This window comes from Neolamprologus brichardi, chromosome 2 (assembly GCF_056152115.1).
Source record: "Neolamprologus brichardi isolate AB-2024 chromosome 2, ASM5615211v1, whole genome shotgun sequence".
In the NCBI taxonomy this organism is placed as follows: Eukaryota; Metazoa; Chordata; class Actinopteri; order Cichliformes; family Cichlidae; genus Neolamprologus; species Neolamprologus brichardi.
Genome location: NC_142105.1, coordinates 20,159,859 through 20,185,165, shown reverse-complemented (window position 1 = coordinate 20,185,165; position 25,307 = coordinate 20,159,859). Strand labels below are relative to the sequence as shown.

General features: G+C 43.0%; 1 protein-coding gene across 1 annotated transcript in view; it reads left to right on the top strand.

Moving 5' to 3' along the window:
* Positions 1–25,307, top strand: part of efnb1 (ephrin-B1) — a 58,500-nt gene that overhangs the window by 25,712 nt on the left and 7,481 nt on the right. Inside the window, exon 3 of the mRNA XM_006781751.3 lies at positions 20,972–21,064. Within this exon, the coding sequence (XP_006781814.1) occupies positions 20,972–21,064 (93 nt within the window). The remainder of the gene's footprint in view (positions 1–20,971; positions 21,065–25,307) is intronic.

Sequence of the window (25,307 nt, the reverse complement as noted above, 5' to 3'; positions counted from 1 at the left end):
AACACCACGGTAAAAACAGCTATATTGCAGTTCCCACTAGATGCAGCGTTTTAGGTTTAAATATTGCTTTTTTGCTAAAACGTCAGTAATAAAATAAACACTTGTCTGTTTCTGTTTTACTGACCGCCAGCTGTCTAAAAAAGCACAGGAAGCAGTTGACTTATTTATTCTAGCTTTTCCTCGAGCTCATACAGAAGAAAAGGCTTCAAATCTTTTGGAAATCTTTTTAAGCCTGAACATTACTGCCCTTGTTTGGTCTGAGATGACTGTGACAGTTACTTAATACACTGTTTTTAGTTTGTTTAGCTTTGAAGTTTATTATGTTGGACCTCAGTCTTTTATAACATGTATGTGTGTATATTTACTTTACATACGTGCATTTGTGTGCATATTATTATATTTAACCGCTGCTGATTGAAGTTAAACAAAGGTTAATTTAACACAACATAAATAATTAGAATGCAGTTATATTATAATAACTGAGGTAATATTTCATTAAATTTCCTAAAAAATAAAAATAAAAAAGTACTATTTTTTTCTTTTTTTCTACATGATGGAAATGCAAAAATACAGTGCATTTGTTGCACTCTTATTTTATCGCTTCCACTAACTCGAGCGAACCTTTTCATCACCAGAGCGAAACGTTTCAGACAGATGGGCGTGCGATAATGCCAAATTTGTCACAGAGAGGCAGCTGAACATATATGGAGACTTCAGTTTGCAAAGATAAATAAATAGTGAACAGTTTGGGCTTAAATGTAGCCTTTCTTTTACGGAAATGTGTATTTTCTCTGTAATTAGTGCCAAAAGTAAAGTAAAACTGTAAAGCTATTTTTGGGAAATATTCTGGAAAATTATTAAGAAATTACAAACTTGTAGAATTGGAGTTTTTTGCCCTTCCATCTAATGTGTACTTTTACCATATTTTCTTTAATAATAATGCTTGTGTAGTGTTAAATTTACTTACTAAAAAATTAAAGATTGTAGATTGTGCAAACTTTCCCCTACACATATTTTTTAGACACTGTCAAAATAAATTATTACTGCTTCCTTATTATAGGTGACTATTTTTGCAGTGACGCTGGAACAATAGCAGAGTCTTGCTCTCTGGACAGATCTTTTAATTTGTAACCTCACTTGTCTGTGTATGAGTAAAGGACTTTTAGTAGAGGGTGTCAAAGGAACTGGGTCAGTCACTGTACTGGGTGGCGGTTGCTGCCTTTCACACAGATTCCTGCTCGTGTAATTTGATGCCGTAGTAATTACCTCAGAGTTAGCAATGGGTGTAAGAGCTGGAAGGAGTTCTCGTGGTTGGACTGCTCCTTTACGTACTATATTTTCCTTTAAGGATTGAGGCTCACCAGGGGGAAAAAAACTGATGGGACCGCGTCTATCTCTAAACTTGGCTGTGTAAATCTGCTTCACCCAAGTGTCTGGTTGAGTAATTTAGCGCTGAAGTAATGACCAGTGGTTTAACAGGTGGGGTCAGAGGAGCCGGAAAATCCAGAAGCACAGCAGTGTCTGGTTCTTTGGTGGGTTTGAGGTCTTTCTCCTGGAGAATGTAGAAAACCTCAATCCTGTTACTCCGAACCTTGGAAAAGGTTGATGTTTGACAAGGGGTGATTTAGAAACAAGTCAGACTTTTGGGATCTTGGGCTGAAACGTGCAATTTCAAAATGGACAGGACCATTTTAAACCTGATGGAATAGGAGAAGTTGTCCTGATAATCCTCAATAACCGGAGCCCAGACCCTGGAAGATACCAATACCGGTCGGCCGCCTCATCCTGCTTCTCTCTAAATACATCGTATGCCATGTTTTGGGATTTTAGGATGTCCCTAGGTTCGAGTCATCAGAATTGAAGCTGTTAGTAATTGTGCATCAAATATAGCTTGCTAAAAATTCAGAGGTTGGACTGTGGAGCATCTGGCCTTGAAACCTCATTTATTATTTGTATTTACCTGAAAAACTCACACCTGAAAAACCAGATATAAAGTGCAGTTTTGACACATTTAGAAGATAAAATCATTACGAATTTAAAGCAACTATTATAGATCCTCTTTTGGTTTCTAGCCTTGCCAGCATGAGAAGAGGCTTGGCAACATTTTCATCAAAATCCTCCAGTTTAAACTCCCAAAGCCTTCAAAGAGAAACAAAAACAGGGGTTTTATCTCAGGTACTTTACTTCATTGCAAACAGTTTAACATGTAGGGGCGGTTGGTTTGTATATGTCTTATTAACTCACTGTCCTTTTGCCGTCCTTCAACACAAGGATTATCATGTCTTCAACAGCCTTATTTTCTGTCTGACGTTGGAGGAGTTCTATCACTAGTGCGATCTAAAAAAAACATAAAGCATATGATTCACACTTAAATGCACTCTGATAAGACTGCAGCAGACATTCATTGTTAGTTTTGGCTTGGTGGTAACAGTAAATCTCACCTGACATCTTTTAACTGTTGATAAGCCAGCCGAGCTGCAGAGGCAGATCGTGCATGAGCATATCAAAAAAACAACGTTAACTTGTTTTATTGATTTATTTAAGCAGGAATCAGCACAGATGTGCATCAGAAGTTGCACCACCACCACGTCTTTACTGATATACACTGAGGTTTCAGAACGTCATCAAATGTCGTCTTTTTCGGGGAAGGAGCTAATGATTTCAATCTGCAAAAAGATGAAACATTTGCTGTTTTTGTCTTTTTAATGGGATTCTGCACATGATAACATACTGAGCTAATAAAGGAAAATAAGGCCTTGTTTTGCTTACTTAGGCTCTAATTTTATCTTCTGTTTGTATTTTTTTTTAAAGTTGTCTGACTTTAAAACATTTCTAAAATTAGACGTCGAGTTTTGCTTGATCTTGTCTCAGAAAACAGTCAGTCAAAGTCTTCATTGTATCTGTGATTTATTCTGAAACTATTAGAGATGACTCTGACTTTAGAAACACACTCTCTAAACTCATGCAACAAGCTGCCGTATGTCAGAGGATGACTGGCACAATGAGAAATTACTGCAGGAAAACATGGACCCAGTACCAGTCTCCTCTAATGACGCGTGATACATAACAGTGTTTTATCCAACACATAATTAACTTTTTTAATATTTCCAAATATTCACAAAACACGATTAATCTCCTTATGTTACATTTTTCCCAAATAAGAACATAAGTCTTCCTTGCATGGTTTAACTGTATAAAATTAAACTTTGGGTATAAAACATCTCCAAAGTTCAGATGTGTAGATTTTAGTCTCACAAGTGGCTTCTGTTTTTTTTCACACTCTCCACACACACAAATTAAATCGCACATATGTTTCTCTTTTCATGTGTAGCGGTTCAATCGATACTTGCGAACTCCCCCTCACAAACGGGGATGCAGAGAAGCATGAAGCTTGTGATGTTATCAAGGGACGTTTTTAGAGAGGGGTGGGCTGCTGTTGCAACGCATCTCGTGGTCTTTTAGAAATATTTCTTTGAGCTTTATTACGCCCACATGTCTTGCAGATAACACCTTGGGCATTTTTTATTTTTTATTTTTGGGCGTCTTCCTCAAAGTTTTGCTAACCAGCTGTTCGCAGAGCTTCTCCGCATATTGTCTCCCGATTACTTCATAAATATTTGAGCAAACTTTATTAATGGCACATGCATCTCCGTGCATCTCGACTGCGGTTTGAGCGAACATCAGCTTTACTTTAGCTCGAATGAGCTTTTCTGCAACGTTCTCTTGTGTCTCTGCTCCGTAACAGCATTCCTGCTGATGCGTGTTTTTTTATGTAAGCATTAGGAGCACTTAACACTCTCTCCATAGTGTTTTCTCACAGAAGCAGTTGTAAATCCTTCACGGGGGAGTCTGGTCGTGCAGAATCCAGCCTGATGGTGGATCATTATTAGGCTCATATACTGTAACGTTTTCGTGTCAGCAGTAATCGGATGTAGTATTTGTCTTGGTATTATGGTAATGTTGTTGTCCTTTGCAACAGGAAAAGCTTGTTTTATTTATTCCACCGCAGCCTGTGCATACACCGTGACACACTTCATCTATCATTTAGATAATGGCCATGCGTGGCTGGCGCATATGTGTGTGTGTGTTATGTGTGCATTTCCTTGAGGGCGCAAGAGAAGAGAGAATAAGCACCTGCATTGAACGCACCGCCTGCTTTACCTGTGCAGCAGTGCACTGTGTCTGTGTGTGTGTGTGTGTGTTGAGGCCCCCTTAGGCAAGCTTATCCCTGCCTAGAAGATGTGAGTAGGTTATCCCAGTGACTCTGTGGGAATGTGGTCCGGTCAGCCAGCAGAGCGGTGTAAATCTGCTCTGTGTATAATGACCTGGCTTATCTGCTCTGATTAACGGTCAGACGGGAAAGACACCGTTTGAGATCAGAAGAAGACGCACAGGGGAGTGGACATTCCACTCAATCTACTGGCAGTCTTTTTCTTGTCCACACCCGACCTCCAGTCTGACTCCGTGGCTCTGTTAGCCCCTTTATCATTCGCACACCCCCACTCCCATCCTTTACCTCGTCTCTTTCCGTGGGGCAGAATAAGCAACAAAAGGTTTGGGGTAAAGTAAGCACCAAATGGTGAGCGTGTGTGTGTGTTGACTCTGGTGATCACCACAGGGGATCCCGTCCACTCATCCCAGCCCCGCTCTTACAGGAGTCGTGGTGGGTTTAAAGGTCAAAATTCATGGCCAAAGGGGTCACGGAAACACAGCAGGGGGGTCAGTAATGATAACCCTGCACTGATCTTAATCCCAGACCTTCAGTTCCCCCCATGCCAGCTATGTACACACACATAAACACACATACACATTCCCACCCCCCATCCAGGTGTAAAAGCGGACAAACTGGTTATATTTCATTGCGTTGTCTAAACACGTGGATTTCGAACGAGTTGTTTGTGAGCAAAATGACTGCGGCGCGTTTAGGGGTTAGAAGCAGGAGAGAGGTGATTTTAGACAGGAGGCTTTTAAAGGAAAAGGAAATATAATGGGGAAAATGAGCAACAGAGCGGTAAGAGAGAGAGGGAGGACAAGCATACACGCCTGTACAAATATATACACAGGCACTCTTTATATGTCACCTAGCAGGAGCCAAAAAAAAATAGTCCCTTCATTTTCTCTCCCATTCGCTCCTCATTGAGATAATGTAGCGTGACTGCTTGGTTAGACGTTTGCAGTGGTTAGCCGGGCCGGTAAAGCTCTGCTAGATATAAGGGAAAAAAGGCCACGAGGCATGAGACGGAGGCAACCTATCATGGTGCACTTCTCCTCTTCCCGTGTAGCGGGGCAGAGTAAGCCTGATGCCTCCCGACAGCTGTCACTCTCCATCACAGTGTACCATCATGGACACTGACACGCACAGACTTCCCCACCAGAATGCTGCCGCAGTGGAGCACACATTGTCTCACCTCCACAAGATATGCCCCACTGAAAGAGAGAAAGTAGGCAGGAAGGGGGAGAGGGGGGGAGCAACCGAAAAGGAGGGAAAAAAAAGCCCAAAAACATTATGTCTGCTCACAGCAAACAGTGAAGCTGATTTTATTTCTTTGACTTTCCACATAAATCTGTCGGAACACCTTCGGATTGTTTGTTCTAGAAACAGAAAGAGACTGTTGTTGTCGTCTGAGAATAAGTCAGTCACGAAAGAGCCGTATTTATCTCCCAAAACACTTAAAGATGGGTGCTTATCCAGTATTTGAAAATCACTGCTCGAGAACATCTGACAAACTGCATTTGACACACTGAGATGATTTTTTTTTTCATTTCTGTGGTGCTCACGCCTCATAGTATACTTTTTGATGTGGACTCTCCTCTACATAAGTATCTCTATTATTTATGCTTCAGCCCACACATAATACCCCTCCATCCAACCACCACCTATAGCAGTCATCTTCCCCCTGGATAACATTCGCATATATAAGAATTTTTTTTTTGGCCTTGGAGTTGTTGGAGGTTGAGGATGAAACCCTGGACTCGGCTGCAGAAGATCACAAGATCCTCCCTTGCCCCACATTTGCATGCAAGGACATAAACTCTCTATCATACCTCGCATGCACTAATGCAAGGTTCACGACTTCGGGAAGCTGGAAACACGCATACAAATGCAAAGGCACGTACACAGCCGAATAAATATACATCGACACTAGTGGCTCGATTATGATGTAGCGCAATAACAGTAATCTGATTAGAAAAAAAGTGTTAAATGTCATCTTTTAGAGTTAACATAAAATTACCATAATCAAATCAGAGGCACTCAGAAACAAGGCAGCTGGAGTTGTCAGCGGAGCATTTAAACTACACAAAGGCATTTTGATTGTCAGATTATAGAGATGCAAATAACTCGCACATTTCTTAACTGGCAATTAAATGAATTTTTTTGTCAAGAAATGATAACTGTTAACATCTGGTAGCCTCCCTCTGTAAAAATCACACTGAAATATTTTAATTACAAGCAAGAGGCTCCGTGTAGGATTTTCCTTTTGCATCAATTATGGCCTCTCCTACATACTTATTATAAGTAGAGAACAAAAGCTGTATTGTTTCATTGCATATTTATCAGATTGTGGACATTGAAGAAAAAAAAAACCCAAATCTCTGACAGGCACTGAAATAATAATTTGTATTGTTGGCAAACATTTCTGTCTGTCCTGTTTTGTAAAACGTTACAGTTTAAAAGCATAAAAAACTCTAAAAGCAATATTAATGAAGCAGTTTTAACATCCTTTTGATTCAAAAGTTATAAATAGCATTTGTAAAAGAAGCAAAAAACAAAAGATGCCTCGAGTAACCCTTAAATTTAATCATACGTGATTAAGTTCAGTGTGTGTTTTAAGTTATTGAGTATTGATCGTAGAGAGTAATAGTTGTTGATTGACTAAATAACTGTCATTGATGTTACTGATTACAGGTTAAAGCGGCTAATCAGTAAGCTTTAAAGGATTCCATTTTCAAAAGTAAACCCCGCTAACAGGTCAGGTTATCACCGGTGAAGCATCATGGCCTGGACTAAGGAGATTTAACCCCCACCACCACCACCCTCCCCCGTGAGTGAACATAGCCCAGTGTTTATTAGAGTGCCAGTGTAATATATGACTTTCTGCTTGCTTTGCAAATCTATCCGGGCCGCCTCTGCTAGCTCTCCTTTGGATATTTCATTCAGAGAGGGTTAGCAGGCACAGCATGATTGTCGCTGGTTATTGCCTTTCGTTTATTACAGAGGAGTTTGTTTAGAGTCAGGGGCGGGGGAGAGTGGGGGGGGGGCATTGAAGGGTTGTGGGGGGGGGGGGGGGGCTTTTTTGGTAAGTGGAGGGGGGGGCTGCTCATGTGACTGTACAACTGAATGGTAACCATTGGTTACGACTGAACCCGTTGCTGCTAGATGAAGCTGATATATTCATGTATTCATCTCAATTAGTCCTCTCCGTGCATCCCCCAAACGCAGACACTCATCCCTCCTCGGCTGTGCTCCGCGCTGATCTTATTAGAATATTTTTATCCTGCACGGATGCGAGGCCTCGCGCTCTGCTCTTTCCTGCGATGTCATTCCTCGTTTCCACCCCTTAAACCATCCGTCCTCTGCTCTCACGTTTCAAAGTTTTATGTGTGTGTGTGTGTGTGCATTTGCAGGTGCTGTGGGAAGTCTGTTCAAGTCATTTTTGTTAACCGCTATCTTAGATCTCCTCTCAGCACAGAGGCCACGAGAGACCGCAGAGCTGACTCAGAAGCAACAACACTGTTGATTTTTTTTTTTTTGTTTTAGTTTTTTCTTCCAACCCTCTCATCTAGCACAAACTCATTTGTCGAATTACTATTTCTCCAGGAGCGATTTTCAGTTGTCAAACGTGGCTTCCTGGGCTTGTTTTAATTTCATCCTCTATGCTGAAACAACCTCTGTGGTTTTTACAACCCCTAAAATAGCTTCAGGCAAAAAGAAGGGGAGGCATATTAAGACTGCTGGGTAGCTGTATTTTTGGAGTCCGCGATGATTAGGAAAAGTAAATGTAGGACATGGAAAGCTGAGCGTCAATGTCCATAAGGCAAATTATACCGGACAATGGCGTATCGCTTTAAAAAAAAAAACACGCAAGCAGAAACACGGGATAAAACAATGAAGGCCCGTAATCTAAAACACTCTGGAAATACATATTTTCCTTTCCATCAGAGATTGTCTGAGGTTGTTTGCCCTCTGCGTTGCCAACAACACATATTCTCAGTGTCTTTCTTCTCTGGCCAATAACTGAGCTCAAATCACAGCTCTGTGTCTGTCAGATGGAGCTCGCTCTGCCTCTCCACCATCCCTAGAACAGCGGTTTGTCTTTTCCAAGGCACACTCTGAAATGGCTTTGTTTTCCGACAGCCATTCAGTGGCACCCTCAGCCAGGGCCTGCCAAGAAGTCCGCCTCCCCCGAGTTGGAGCCCGGACTTGTTTACACAAACTCATCGGAGAAATATGGATGTATAATTATAGAGGCTGTTAGTTTTAATGTCGCATCCTCGCTATGGAAACCCACTGCGTGCTTGGTCAGCTCCGATGAGGGGTGGCTGATGAAACTCTGACCGGGTATGGAGTGAACATTTCTGTGGGAAGAGTTTTAGGGGAACGAGATAGAAGGGGAGGGGGGCAACTTCTTGATGGAATCGAATCAACACAGAGCAAAGCAAACAAACATGAATCACAAGGCGGTGATAGAGATTGCTGTGGTTGTCCGACGCATAAATACAGAGTCTAAATACTGCTCTGCAGGCCAGGACCAAACCCGTTTCTGTGAATTCAGCTCAGCGGCAAAATGTCCGTGTTCCATTCCAGCACGACCACAGGCACACAAACACAGTAACAGGAGCAGACAAACACACAAGAGGCGTGTGCGTTTGTGTGTGCATGCATGCGCGCCCAACACACAGGCATAAATAAGCCCAAAGCCACATAAGCAAATTCAAATATATATATACTCATAAGCTCACACTAGATTGCAAATAGATGCTTGCACAAAAACACAATCTGCTCGCACACATCCGTCCTCCATCTCTCTCCCTCTCCACAGATTTGCTCGCCTAATAGAAGCTGCTGTATGCATTGTGCCGTAGCTCAGCACGAGATATTCTCAGTCAGCTGTCCCACGAGTGAAAAGCGTGCACGCTGTCGGGAGCTTGTGCACGGGTGCCACGACGATTGGTTGTTTGGATGGATGGATGCTGAAAAGAAACGTGTCTTCAAATGAATATGTGTTGCGTTTTGAGTTCAGGCTCGCGCCGCCTCTCGCAGCGACTCGATGATTTCGTACATGTTCTCCCCCCCCCAAACCCATGGGTCCAATTTCTCTTCGTCTCTTTTCTGTTCGTCTTTTCCTCCCCCCCTCCAACCCCCTTCCGTGCAACTTAATCTACCTCTCCATCCGCCTTTGCTGTTCCACCTATTTTCTCTCCTCCTAAGATCACCCCTCCACCCTCTCCCATCCCTCTTGCACGGTGACAGATTCTTCAGGAAACTGTTTCGAGTAAGCTAGACATTTTTGTGTGTGTCTGTCTGTGTTGTAGCTGTTTATTTGTGCTTGGGGGCACCAAGGCGGTGGGGCGGTGGGGGGGGATCCTGAGCCTCAGTCTCTCTCCGCTCATCGGACTAGAGGTTAAGCTCCTGAGCTCTTTTGCTGGCCTGTGCCAAAAAACCACTGGTCCTCGATCAGCGCCGTCTTTACCGTGTAAACGATACCAAGGATCAGGAGAGAGGAGAAAGAGAGGATGTAATCAGTGTGTGTGTTTGTGCATGTTTGTATACGCGTGTCAATTGCTTGCCTTTGTGCATATTAGGATGTAATCAGCAGCATGTTCTCTGTGGTCTGCTGTGCTTTTCTGATTGTTTTTTTTTGGGGTGGTTAACGGGGGGAAAGGGAGGAAAAAGCGTGTTTCTTTCCCTGCTTCTTGTGTTGCAAGCCTGGCCTCAATGCTCGAGAAGCCGAATTGCGGTTTTGGAGCCTTGCTTAGAGCGCTGGCACTTTTCACATCAGCTCCATTATACTCCCCACACCCACTTTAATATTGCTATATATCTAAAAAAGAAAAAAAAAACAATATAAACATATGTACATATATATATATATGTATATAAAATATATAATATATAATCCATCTGCCCATGTGCCACCATGTGTCTCAGGTTTGACCGTGTGCGTTTTACACTGCATGTTAGCTGCAGTCAGCTTTGCTCAGTCGCCTCCATGTTAGCAGGTACAGGAGATTCCCCCGGGGCCCAGGCACACAGGCTCACACGTTAATGTGCAAAAATTCACACGCGCGGGCACACACACACGTGTACAATCGCAGGGACACGTGCACGCCCACACACCTGTGCACTGTCCTCTCTCTGTCTGTCTTTGTTCTGCTTTTTGCAGATTTTGTTTTTGTGGACAACAGATGGACCGACGTCGACTCTGTCCTCCATCACAAGTACACCCTCTGTCTCTTTCACTGACATCTCTCTCTCTGCCCTCTATCTCACTGCCTTTACATTATAATCTCTCCATCGCTGCAACACATCATCAGTTAGTTACTGAGCGAGAAAAAGCTCCAATCGCTGATTATTGCAGGATCTCTTTTTCGGGGGGGTTGTTTTTGTCGTTAATTGAGTAATATCTCTCCGCTTTTTGATGGAAGCTGCTTTCTGACTTCTTGTAACAATTAATCCACGTTTAGCTGAATCTTTCCCTTTTGATGTTGCTCACACCTGATTATTATACAAGCAGCATCATTAGCCTGAAGGCAGTTTTCTCACCTGGGTCAGTGCCTGGACTCTGCATCCTCCCCGTCCACCGGTACGGTTCCTTCTCACTTAGATTGCCTCATTTGGTTTGTTTTGCATCGCCTGTTTGAGAGGGGAAACGCTGCGCCTGCAGTAGGAATTATTGTTTGTTTGTTGGTTTCTCCATCTTTGATGTGTGTTATTGTGCCGAGAAACACCGGGCTCGCTCAGCTGTCATAACTCTCCTCTGGAGGCCGTATTGAAAAGGTCAGCGAAAATGAAGCTCCTCTCTCGGGGGAGGATGAATGGATATGGTATAAGAGAGCCGCACAGACACACGAGAGCCTCGCACACTTAAAAATGTAAATGCATTACAAACATTTTGTACACGTCAGCGTGAGTGAACGTCGAGTTCGTCGACGTGTTCCATTGCTTCACCTCTGGTTTCTCTCGCAGCAAGGTCACTCAAAGACGGCTCCTAGAGCTAGTCTATGTTTTTTTGGACCCTCACGGCCTTTGACATGACACTGCTATCTCCCACCACATTCCGATCCATCCCAGCGGTTCTTTTATCAGGCAGCGTGGGCTGATTTGTGGCTCGTGCGCCCTCAGAGGTGGATCGAGGAGGGCGACTCCTTTCTGGAATCCAGAGTCCCATATCGGCCTTTGTAGACGACCACAGAGGCCGGAGAAAAGACAGCGAGGATCAGGTTTATCATCTGTCGGGATTTAGCGGGTGAACCACGGTTCACCTCGTGTGATTAGCAGTGCAAATGAAGCAAGACGGAGGGAAAAAAAAAAAAACTTCAATGAGCATCCTGCTGAGGATCGAGCTTACTGGGGGACCTTGTTTGTACATCTGCCTCCTGATTACACATGTGCAACCTCACAATAGCACTACCACCCACTAATGTGGATGCTGCGGGATGTTTTTAAGGACATAACTACTGGGATTTATAGTAGACTAAGCTAAATACAAAGGCATTTTCATGAGAGAAATAATAGGATAATCAGTGTTGTTGTCGTCCCCCCCCCCCCCCTTGACAGTACAATAAGAATGAGGCCAGAATACTGCAAAAACAATTTATGGATTCAGCGTTCAGCAAGAGCATTGTTAATGCATTTGCTTTGGAGAAAAACCATTTTTAGTGCATTCAAATAAAAATGTGCTCCTCATGCATTTAACATTTGTGCAGAGAAGGCAGCAGCGTGCTATGGAAAGAGTTTTCTTCTACTTGAGGCATAGGGAAAAGGTGTCCCTCACAGTTATGGCATATAAAAACGCAGTTAGACCTTGTCCTTCGCAGCCTGTGAAGTAATCAGCTCTCATGTCAACAGTAAGGAGAAAACTTGAGAAAAGCTGAATATCTTCAGACCAGTGGTTCCCTCATTATGGTCACAGTGTGGGATAAGAAACAGCCGTTCTTTTCCATTAATGCAGAAATGACGTTTTTTCTGACTTTTTTAAAGTTGTTTTTTTTTCTCATGGATAATGGTATCTGTCCCAAAACTGGCTTCATTTAAATGCCTCATTCATTTGCTAGTTTAATTCCTCAAAACAGGCTAACGGTCATAACATTAATACTTAATACGCAACATAAAATAAATAAAAGTCTGAATGCGTGGCTTAGTAGTGGACATAATTCACACGTCAAACCACTTCTTCTCCTCTGAAGATCCCCTGTTGGTATATATATGTTATTCATCCCGTGTATTGAATTTTACTTTCTGATTTATCGCCGCCGTTACGATTTTTGACACATTTCATGTGAGGCGCTCATTTCAGGGCAGTTACTCTTAATATTCTCAACAGATACTTGTCTATTTTGCCTGCCATCTCTCTTGGCATCTCCCCAGCTCCCCCCCCTGTATAAAATGACAGTTAATAGAGAATGAAAATTGAATATTATGCTCCATTTCTTTGTGCATAACTTCCCAGAGTGAACATGACCAAATGAAATTGCAACAATGTTGAAGGGAGGTTGTTTTTTTTTGTTTTTTTTAAATTTTATTATTATTTCAACCTGAAGTGATCATTCATGCTGCGAAAAAAAGGTTCCTCATAACTAATTAGAAGTTAGTGAGGATGTTATCAGTCGGATGAAGATATGAACTGAAATACGCGGTTAGAAGTCATATTGACGGATTGTTAATGTGGATTAATGCACATTTGGAAGATGACAGCGATAGAAAGCAAACCGAGTCTCTGGCGGGATTAACGGGACAGCAAATAAAGAACTGGCTTCTGTCTTTAACAGGGATGAAACTCATGCTCATTGTTAGCTGCACACACAGGCGTGCAATCAAGCCTTGTGCACACAGACATAATGGTTAAGACCAAGATAAGCACCAACTCAGCAACTCCTATGTGAACCGTATTAACCTTTAGCTTTAGAGAGCTCGTGTGTGCGCACACGTGTGTGTCCCAGCATGTGCAGCATCCCTGCTAACCTTTAGCTCGGACCAATAGGAAGGTGAAATGCCAGTTTTTTTCCTCTCTCTCTCTCTCTCTGACCTAGTTTCCCCTCTACTTATTTCTCTGAACACGCAACATTTCAGCTGCTATTAGTCAAATGATGCGCTGTCTGCTGGGGGAGTTCAGAGGCAACGGTGTGTTTGTGTGTGTGTGTGTCTGTGTAGGTGTGTGTGTGTCACCCGTGGCTCGTGTAGCACCCTTGAATACACTAAACTAACAGGTGAACAATGCGTATGTGTGTGCGCCCACTAAGGCTGTACCTAGGAAAAAACAAACATGCCTTATTGACGAGGAACAACAGCAAACAAAGAAAAATAACAGTCACAACTGTCTGTTTTTTCAAATGGTTAAGCCTTTGTAATTACACATTTATAGATGCTGGTCATCTAAGGCAAAGGGAGTTACTCCAGGCCTCTACTTCAGGCTTTTTTTGCCCCAGTTGTTTCTCTGCAAATGATTAGTGTTAAACTGCTGAGGTTTTCTGTGGCTGCAGCTCGATGATATCGGTGAAAAGAGCCATTACTGCCAATTAGCTACTCTGTCATTAGGGAGGGTTGTGTGGGCTACTTTCAACTTCTCCACACAACAGAATATATTATAGCTAAAATAACTGGTAAAAGTTGAAATAGCCAATATCTAAAAAATGCCCCATATTGGGAGCATTGGGAGCTGTGGGTAGGCTTTAACTTTAATTGTCGGTGTGGTTTATTAAATTTATATTGAATGCTGTTGGCGCCGTCGTTGCTTCTCATAACTTTTAATAGTGTATGCAACAGCTTATAGTATTAGGAGCTTTAAGCCTCGCCTTCCTTCGGGTTGCACAGTTTTATTGTGACAATCGATTGCATTCAGAATTCTGCACTCCCTCGGTGTGCACCTGTCAGATTGTGTGGGCTCGGGCTCGGAAGCATGCTTGCACATTTTGAGCAGGCCGCGTTTGTTTTCCCTGTGTGTTTGCAAATTTGTGCGCCTTGGATGTGTCTGCGTGCGCTCGTGCTGGGTGGGGTGCGAGAGAGAGAGAGGTTCAGGATGCGATGTGCTCTAAGACGAGTCTGTCTACATCATGTCATGTTGGAGCGCGCTCAGTCTGTTCGTGTTTGAGACAGATGACTTGCCCTGCTCCCCAAGGTCCTCCTGTTATTCTGCATCCTTTATCTCCTACCGATCCGACAGACGGCCCCGCGCCGCGTGCCTACTTTTTGTTTGTTTGCGTGTAGGTGTGCGGTATGTATGTGTGTGCGTGCAGACTCTTTGTGATCGCGCACGGGACAGTGTCGTCCTCTATTTTCGTGCAAGTGTGTGTGCGGACACGAGGGGAAGCTTGATGCTGTGTGGGAGCACAGGGGTTTTGTAGCATGCTGAGCTGGGAAATGAAGAGTGGAAAGTGCAGTGGTGTAAAAACTCTGCCCCACCGGATCCAGTGTAGAGGTAACACACAGACACCCACAGCTAAATGATGCAGAAGCTCTCTGTGACTTGTAGAGACGCACACATTCCACAGATAGACACACACACAGACACTTTGGGAGCCGCTGACAGGTCCTCTGCAGAGGTTAAAAGCTGTCATAAGTAGCCTTGAAGCACTTACACTGTAGGGCTAGCTGGGAAGTTCATAATGCCCTACCTCTGTCTGTCTCTCTCTGTCCTACACATAAAACACACACTCAATAAAAAAGTTGCAAAAGTCATATATATTCCCAGTGACATCTGTACACATTTTTACAAATGTGAGCTCCAATGTACATAAATGTATGCGTGTGAGTGAGTGTGAGTGAGAAGCAAGCTGGCCGAAACACACACACACACACACACACACACACACACACACACACACACACACACACACACACACACACACACACACAGTAATGAACACAAATATTCAGATGCACACAATCCAGCGCACATATGCTTCCTTTACTTCACAGAGAGATCACCTCCCACTTCTTCTCTCCAAACGGAGCATGCCTCCTCCTCCTCCTTCTCAACTCCTCACTTCATCACCTCCTTCCATATTCCCTCACCGGCATATGCACGCACACCCATCCTGCAAACCCCTACACACGCACACTTCAGACAGATCAAATCTCACCCCTCTCCAGCTCGCACACTCTCTCGGAATCTCCAGCTTCGTCTCCCGCCCCTCCTCGCACCCCTGCACGCACTCCTCTTTCCATCCCTTCCCTGAACACCGCACATGTGCTCGCACACACACCTCTCCACTTCACCTCCCTCTCTCACACCCCGCAGCACCTCACCCACCCCCTCCTCCTCATCCTCCCCCCACTCTGCACCATCCCATAGTGCTCTCTGCTGGGAGGATTTAGAGGTACCCTGTAATTTTGGTGCCGGAGGAGCTCTTAAGTCCCGCCTGATCTTCTGGCTACACAGGCAGCCAGTGTGTGTGTGTGCGTGTGTGTGTGTGTGTGTGCGTGTGTGTGTGTGTGCGTGTGTGTGTGCGTGTGTGTGTGTGTGCGTATGTGTGCGTGCTTATGTGAATATGTCTGTGTGTGAGTGTATGCGTCATCTCTGTTCACTTCTGTAGGCCCAAGTTCTTACATGTCTGTATATATATTTCTTGCAACCATTTCAAGTGTGGTTCTGTGTGTGTGTGTGTGTGTGTGTGAGAGTGAGAGAGAGAGAGAGAGAGAGAGAGAGGGAGAGAGAGAGAGAGAGAGAGAGAGAGAGAGAGAGCATTCTAATCAGGGCACAGGAGAGGAGCTCCCCCTCTGGCTGTATACTGAAGCAGTGAGCTAAGCAACAGTTGTGTGCACTGGGCCGCTAACCAGCCTTAAACCTTGTCTCTAACGCTGCTGCTACCTGCTCTCTGTAGCCTCAGCAAAGTGGCTCCTGAGAGCAGACAGCACGTGGTAATGCCAGAGCTGGTGCATGGTGATGCTTGCAAGAGTAAATTGTAAAAAAAAAGGAGGAAGAAGAAAGAGAATAGCTTTTGAACGTGAAGATGAGAAAATCATCTGTGTCCACCCTCATTACTCAAAACCACATTCACTCTAACCTAAATTCAATATAGAATTTCCAAAATGGCATAAAAAATGCACGGGACTAGCGTTGAAGATACGACTATTTTATATTGTCTGTCAGCTTTTATTACTGAAAAGAAACACGGGAATTTAAAAAAAGCCTCGGCCAGGCTGAGAGAGCACCCAATTCATCAGAGATGATGTGAAAAGTCTGAATGAATTTTCTTTGCTGGTGCCAAACCTGCGGAGGAGGCTACGTGGGAGAGTCGGCCAGTGAGAGGTTGGAGGTTGATTACTTATTTCCATTTCTATTTCTAGGACAAAGAAATGGAAGGCTGATGGGTTGGGACATCTATTTAGATCCATTTCATTCCACCATAATCAGGCTTTAGCCATGCCCTAATACTAAGGATTAGAAAAGGTTCAAAGTGCAAACATCTAGATCCCCCAGTATTATTTCCAGTCTGCCAACCTCACTTTGTGTTTGTGTCTGTGGAAGTGTGTGTGTGTGTGTGTGTGTGCATGCATTCTTGCATGCATGCCAGATCTGCTGGGGTGGGTTATCTCTGGAATCAGGCGCATAAACCTAATCTAACCCTCTCTGTGCTTATTCAGGAGTGAAATATTTTGTGCAAATAGGCCCTCTTTTCCTTCTCACCACTTTGATTCTGGTTCGGTAATGTAAACAAAAGCTGAGATAGGAAAGTCGCAGGTATGAGAAATAGCCATTTCTGCTGTGACGCTCTGTTTGATGCACACACTCATACCTGCCACAGCTGCGTTAGCTCCCTGCTTTTGCCTCAAATGGATGAAAAAGCTCTTTGTGCTGGTGTTTTTCCTTGATGCTAAGTGTAAATGATCAGATTGTGGTTGTGCCTGTTTATGTATTTAGCTTTTTTTTTTTTTGGAAAATATAGACATTATTACTGGTGGTTACTGTGACTACCCAGTGCCTGCTCAGCTCGTCTAAGTGGAAGTCTGAATGCTGTAGAGAATGGAAGTGGGGGGGTGGGGGGTGTTGTCGGTGGTGTGTGTGAAAGGTAGCCAATGAATGTCACCTCTCATCCACTTTCTCATTAAACAACCTGCTCTGTCTGTCACATGGGCTCTATCCATCCCCTGGTTTGGTGCTTTGGGCAGATGTTGCACGCATAGACACACACACAGCAGCGTTACGCACACTTGCGGACACACAGCCCATTGCGCTGTATGAAAGCAAGCCCCCCCCCCCCCCTCCCCCCCGGGCTGGACAGGAATAATAAGCAGCAGATGATTCATGATAGAGATGGGGAATGTATTCAGCAGGACCACCTGAGTGACCTCATTTAGCAGACCTGAGAATAAATATAGACCACCGCTTCGCACTCTAGCCTTAGCTCGCGTTGTCTTGGCCAGTCAGTGGTGCGCCTCTCACACTTCTCCCACTCTTCTCTTCAGAGCACCTCGGGGAGCAGCCCTTCCACTCTACCCTGTATGTCCTTGTGAAGTCTGTGTGCACTGGTGTATTTGCAAGCGCCTACATTCACATATGCATGTTAATGGGTTATGCTTTAGGTAATGTGTGCAGTAGTACGTGTGTAGCGTTGGAACGGGAGCCTTTCTTCCAGGCCAGCTCTTTTTTAAAAATTTTTCCCCCCGTAAGGCTTCTCCTTGGCCGATACATTTGTGCTGTCGATATTTCCCAACATCAACATTTGGCACCTGGTTTCTCTTATGACTTCAGCAGCTGTAGATCTTTTGTTCCCCCCACTAGTCACTCTGTGGCCAGTGATCCACACCCACTAAAAGGGCCTTAAATCATACAAAAGCCATTCTTTGGAGCCGACGGCTTTATTAAAAAAAGCAACATTCCTTCATGCAATGACCAGCTCTTTCTGTATTCTGAACCGCTGCACTCTGAAACAGTTTGTTCCCCCAAATCATTAGCAGCAGACTGGGAGTTTCTTTGTTCTTCATGCTGTCGTTCCTTTATCCCAATATGTTTTTATCTCTGCCCGAGACACACGGGAAGACCCAATTCCCCAGTTTCCTCTTTCCAAAATGCGACACGACCGTCGGCCTTTTAATATCTGAAAATCCAGATTTGGATTAACGTCAGTATGCAAGGGAGGAAATGAAAGAGAGGGAGGGTTAAAGAGGGGAGGACAAATTGAGTGAGAGGAAGAAGTGATAGAATGAGCGAAAGGCTTTTAGATTTAAAGAGGAGGAAGCTGGCAGTATGTCTTTATTTGCAGAGTAAGGTTGGGGGGTTCTGAGAAACATGGCTGGCAGTTTTTTTTCCTCCTCTGATCTGACATGATAGATGTGAATGCACCGATATCAAGCAACACAGGAATGCACGGTTCTTAACGGTGTGCGAGTTTCGAGATTTAGTGCAGGTTTTTAAATGCGCTCAACAGTTGTCTCTTTAGTTGATTTCCATCTTGAATAATACTTAAAAATGATTCACATAAGGAAATGTGGTTAAAATTGGACACATTTAATTGGATTATGAATTTCCACTGGTACAGTAAAGGGCTGAATTATTTGACTTTTAAATGGCCTGAATGCAAACAACATATAAAGCAATCATCTCTTTATAAATCCTGCTCTGTTTTCAGTCTCAGTTGTTTGGCTAAACAGAGGCCCCAGAGGGGCAACTTATCATTATGCCACATCAGTATTGCACAGGCCCGTTCAGCCAGCCTGAAGGAATAGTTAATTTAGATGACAGGAGTAAGTTAACACTGAGTAGATTTGCTCTCCTGGAGAGGATATAAAATTCATAGCATGAAGCTCACTGTTAGTCAGATTATTCAAGCGCCTTTGAGCTTGATCTTCAAAGAGCTCATTTTTTTGTATAACCTTGCCCTGGAAATTTAAAAATTGAACGAAGAGAAGAAATTGGGTGGAAAATGGCAGGATGAGGTTAGCACTTGTGGCAGCGTCTGGGCCATTCGGGGGCTGGGAGACGGGTGTGCGCCTTCAAGACTGGAAACAGGCCTGTTCACCTCACTGTCTTTGAATGTTCCCTTTAGAAGAGACACGATCCCTGTGTAGACTTTACATAAATCATAAGACTCACTTAGTCGTGAGTGTTCTTTCACATTAATGCCCCACGTAAATTTCAAGTCTCTCTCGCTCTTATTTTTTTTCTGGTCCTGCGCAGCGCCGGGCTCCTCTGGCCCCCTCGTATATATTTCGGTGTCCGGTTCACTCAGTCGTGTTGAGTCTACAGCGAGGGGGATTTCGCCAAAGAGCCCCTGACATGATGTTATCACAATCATTCTCGCAAATTATCGAGTTCTCCGGCCACGCTGACAAAATGTTGTGGTTCTCGTTGTAAATTTGCCGCCGACTCTTGAGTGCGATCTGATAATGTAGCATAATATTAGTGCAATTCATTATTTGGTTTTCTTCAATTTTGCCGAAGCACAAAGCTGAAATCCCACAGGGCAACAAAATGTCAACATTAATAACACTTAGGAGTGACGGGACATGAATCAGCTAGATGAGCTTTTATGTCGCTCCGGAGCCAAATTTCAACACAGAGCGATACAACATCAGTTTCTAGCAGGGGAACGCGTGTAGAAACACTGATGCACCGTGCCAGCCGTGTTTGTAGTGCATTGTTTGGACCCACCCAACTCCCCTGCCTGTTGCCAAGTCTGCTTCTCTTTGTGTCATCATTAGATAAGCAGCCTCTCCAAGACTATCTCATCATAATGAGGGTGCCATCTGAGGCAATCACCCAGGGAGATGGTCATTGAGTTAAGAGGGAGGGAAGGGGAGGGGTAGAGCCAGATAGTGCTGATAAAAAAAGACTAAAAAAAAAACTAAATGAAGTGAGCGGAGGGGAAAAAAAGCAGGGAAAGAGAGAGCAAGACGGATAATGCGAGGAAGAGAAACAAAAGCATTTCAGAGGAAGGGAGTGAGTTGAAACGGCAGACTAAGCGGAGATGGAGATCATTTGGGGAATTCCAAAATTAGAGCTGCCATCATATGCACCCAAACAGGCGGATGCCCACACACACACACACTCGAGCACGCATACAGCCGTGTGCTTAGCTGCCCAGTGTTAAGGTCAGAGTCACACTCTGTCTCCCTAGGTCATTATCATGGGCCCTAAAATAGACGGCCAATTGTATCGCGGTGTCTGAAGTGAATGTGACATTGAATAAACAGCCCTCAACCCTGAGCTCCTCGCTCAACTTAGGGAACGAGCGTGCGCTTTGAAACAAATGCAGAGAGGCTGACACGCACCAATATAAAAGTGGACACACACACACACACTGAGGGAGGCATTTAGCTCACTGCACTACCAGCAAGTAGTGACACATGTGGCTCAAAGGGAGTAAGCTGCTGGAGGAGTTGGCAAGCAGCTGGAAGTCTTGGTGGCATGCCTCACTGCTAAACTATGCACAAGTAGAAACACATACACACACACACACAGGTTTGACCATGTTTCTTCTCTTCACCTCAGCACCCACCTCCCTCAGTAGACTCTAATGTTGTTCCATTCATTTGACTTCACTTTATTGTGTTAATGAGACACACCGTTGAGAGAAGCCGGCGGTTGATTGAGGATGAGAACGGCTAATCACTGGAACAGCTAATCAGTGCTTGTCGTAAATATTGATTAGTTCTGTGCGTTATGGACGTGCTCATTAACCGGTGTGTCATCTTCTCTCCCCACCCCCACCCCCACTTTTCACTTCTTTACCCTCCATCAACGTCCTCCCACTTCTTCTCATTCTCTCTCCCTCTCTTTTTCTCCCCCACTTTCTCCTTCTTACCCTCCAGCAACCTCCAACGGTACAGTCGAGGGCCTCGAGAACCGGGAGGGAGGCGTGTGCAAGAGCCGAGCCATGAAAGTCATCATGAAAGTCGGGCAAGGTAAATGTGCGCTCACCTCACATGTAGAACACAATACAGCGCTTCTGCCTCAAAGGCATGTTTCACTTTGGTGTGACATTTTCATTTAACGCCGTGCGTTACTAGTTTGACACGACTGCCTCCGGCCTCCGACCAGGCCTGCTCTGCAGAGCTGTTAAGTTACGCTAGAAAATAGATTGGCTACCAAGGTTAATATTATTGTCATTTTTTTTATTTGACTTCTTTGAGGGCAGTACCTAATTTATTGAGTTGAGCGACATGGCGATGATGGGACTCGATAAAATGTTGACATCTAAACGAGCTGCTCCAGATAAAATGAAATTAACATTTACAAACTAGATTTGGACTTTTCTGTGTATAATGAGACAAAGATGATCTGATATTAACCTGTTATTATTTTTTGTGTTTATTATTCTAAAATATTTAAGAAAAAATTCAAAATAGTATTGTTAAAGCAGTATTTTGTGGTAGTTTAGAAAAAATATAGTTGTAAAAGAAGATAATAAAAACACGGTGAGATCATCAATATGAACAATTTTCTAAAAAAAACCAAAAAAACTTACCAAATAGTTTAAAAAAAAGATATTTAGGCTAATTAAGTACAAATTGTTTACAGTTATGCTGAAAGTTAATTCCAGTCGTTTTCAAATTTCATTCAAACATGTTAAACTTTGAATTAATCTTGACCTTGGAAATAATTATTTGATACTTTCTTTCATATCTTGTAGCTTTTATCAGAAGAAGTGTTGTATTTTATTATATTTCATCAGTTATTTGATGAGCTGTTATGGAAGTTTCGCATGTGAAGTCGTTTGTAGCTTTCAATTAATTGTTACAAAATTATGTATTTTTTAAACACAATTTAAGAAAACTTTTAATTATTGCAACAAAAAAAAAATTCCAGTTTTAGGCATCACTTTAAAATCAGTAGCTATCGATTCATTTTGGACTCTAGGACAGGCTGAAATACTGCAGTTATTACCCCTTTGATATCTGTGTTGCATTACATAGTTACAGGCAATATTGTAAATCAATAACCAGGACTACTTTATAGATTACACTATTGAATTTTCAGGATTTGTGTGTCACTGACCTGATTTTCCACCCATTGAATTCTTGTCATCATTTTCAGTTGAACAGAGCAAAAAAAAAAGAAAGAAAGCACTACCTCAATATAGATTGTCATTACCATATAAAGTTACATTTACCCTAATGCTTGATTTTATCCATTAGCTCTGCACTCGTAAACTAGTTTTGAATGCATCTTAAATATCCACAAACAGTTTTTGCACAGTGTGGAAAATGAGATCCCGGAGGAATAACAACCAAATGAGAAACATCTATGAGGAATGACTCAAGTTCCAAATTGTAAAAAAAGGCCTCTGATGTTCCTCGGCTGTGATTCTTATGCAGTAATCACAGAACGAAAATGTGTTTGAAATTGGTATGTAAGTGCACGGTCGGGGCAAGTCATCTAAAAATGCTAGAAGTAAACAAGCTCACTTTGTTTGGATATCTTTGGTCGCAACATTTGGTTTGCATCATACATTTCACTTTTATACGCAGTTTTACTTGATATGTGGACATCCATATCCTGAGTTTGACAGACTACAGTACACAGATGTGTTACTCTGTAAACATTTCCCCAATCCTCAGTTTGGTTGTTTTGACCGAAAGAGACACTAACCACCATCTGAGAGGAACATCTGCCTGCCACAGTGATCTGATTCCAGCTTAAAAGCTCGATCCCAACATCCCGTCAAAAATAAACTCGCTCAGTCTCGCTGAGAAATCTCCAGTGTGTGTGTGTGTGTGTCTGCAAATTTGTGTGCAGATATTTGAATTCTGGCTTGTGAGATGACAGCAGCATATCCTGGCAGCCAGAGAAAGAGAGAGAGACAGAATAGAAGCTAACAAGCTGCTGATGCTAGCAAGGTCTGAGTGGGAACAAATTCAGCAAATACAGTGAAAAATACCCACAGCAATCTCACAAGGAGACAGCCATTGCATTATCTTTCCATGTAGGTCAATTTGAGCATCCAATAGCCTGGGATTGCAATCCCCTCGCAGAATGACAACACGGATGCATGAGTGCGGGGTTTTACGCCACGCTATTAACTGGGGGGAAACAATTTCATCGTTTAACGTTAATCAAAGTTGAAAGGAAATGTCCTTTTCGAGGAAAGTTCGAGGAAAGTTTGTCTCAGCTGGAGTGTTCCTGTACCTCCTGGCTGTTCCTCAACTTCGCCAGAGCCATGCGCTCATTTTCCAAAATGGTCCATAGCGAGCTGTCACTCACAATCAATGTGCCCTAAAAACCTTGATAGAAAAGATGCTGTTGGCCCTGCTGCTACTACTTTTAAATCTATTTCTGCGGGCGGAACTTTTGATGTATAATGTTCCCGTCCAACCCAGTAACTATTTGAAGAAGGTCCTCGAGAAATTAGAGCGTTGACAGGAACTTTGATTTTGACATATATATATGTATGTATGTATGTATGTATGTATGTATATATATATATATATATATATATATATATTAGGGGTGCAACGATACACAAAATTCACGGTTCAGTTCGGTTCAATACTTTGGTGTCACGGTTCGATAGTTTTTCTATACAAAAAAATGTTCATGCTTTTTTAATTTGTCATTTATTAAAATTATAAATACATATTTTAACTCAAACGTACAGTTTTTAAATTTAATGTTGCTGAAACAACAAAGGGATAAAATAATAAATCTATCTGATCGAGAAATCACTCATCTTTGAAAAAGAAAGTTTATTACAGAGAAATGTCTCTTTCCAAAATAAAAGCTATACTATACGCTTCTTCTGGGCTATATTCTCAGCAGCATATTAAACATATCAGGTCCCCATAAGGAGAATCGTGTGCTAACGGCTGTCTAAATGACTCGGGTAAAGTTTGTAGCATGCATGCTTGTTGTTTTTGTCTGCTTCCACTTGTCTTTGCACTAGGATGATGTCAACGTAAATGTGCAGTCATATTCATTTTGTTCCCACTAGTGCTGTCAGCGTTAATCTGAAATGACGTTAAGGCCACAACACGGCAAATTTCCGTTAACGAGCTACCGCGGCTCGCCCCATGCGTGGGGCTGGATGGCCAACACGTTAACGAGCTAACTGCGCTAACGCACTAGTTCCCACCCATGTAATTGAGCATTGCGTGGCACATCCAGCATACTGTTTTACTTTAGTCCATGATGCGCTTACCTTCAGGGTCATACGTCACATGAAAACCAAAATAGTTCCAAAGGCCAGATCTGAATGAGGGTGGGGGAGGTTCAATTTGCCATGTTGCAAGGAGAGCTTACCTTCTGTCTTGCTAGCTTGCGCTGCGCTCAGTGGATCTGCGCTCGACAGTGCAGCCTAGGCGGAGTAGTCGAACGCAGATCCACTGAGCGCTCAACACAGACAGCATCGTCAGAAGAAAAGTTGATCAAATAAATAAAAAATTTTGTATTGTTCGATACATATGCGTACCGAACCGAAAGCACTGTATCGAACGGTTCAATATCGATACGAGTATCGTTGCACCCCTAATATATATATATATATATATATATATATATATATATATATATATATATATATATATGTATATATATAATGTGCATACTCTCTGCAGTGTTAAGTTTAAGATATTACCTTCACCATCTGTAATCCAATGAACAATTATTAGTGCTGAATGCTGGAGTATATTCAGCTAATAACACACCACTTTATCCATATCGACAGGCTTTAACATAAATTCATGGACTTGGAATGAAATTACTAAAGAAATCAGTTTTTAAATTAATACACAAATTGAATACATTTGGCTCAGAGATTGATCTACTCCATGGTTAAATGTAATTTCTGCAGTATCTTGACATTTAAATGACTGTGCTTTAAAATCTTCAGTGGACTAATCATTACAGAAAGCAGGCCTTATTTACACTCCTATACTCGTATCTTCTGCAGTCACATAAGGCTTTGCTTTAGCAAACGCTAAAGCCTGGGCTCCACTTGCTTCTGACCCCAGATGCTGCCGTGTTTGACTGTTTGCTTCACATTCCCTGCGTATCTGTAGCTCCAATGCCAGCTCCTCCTCTTGCCAGATCCCCAAGATCTTCCCATATGTCCCCTTGTACTCCTTTTGCACTTTCACCACGATTGTATTCTGGTGACTCACTCCACTGTGAGATATGTGCACATTCTTCTAATGCTACATTTGCATTGCA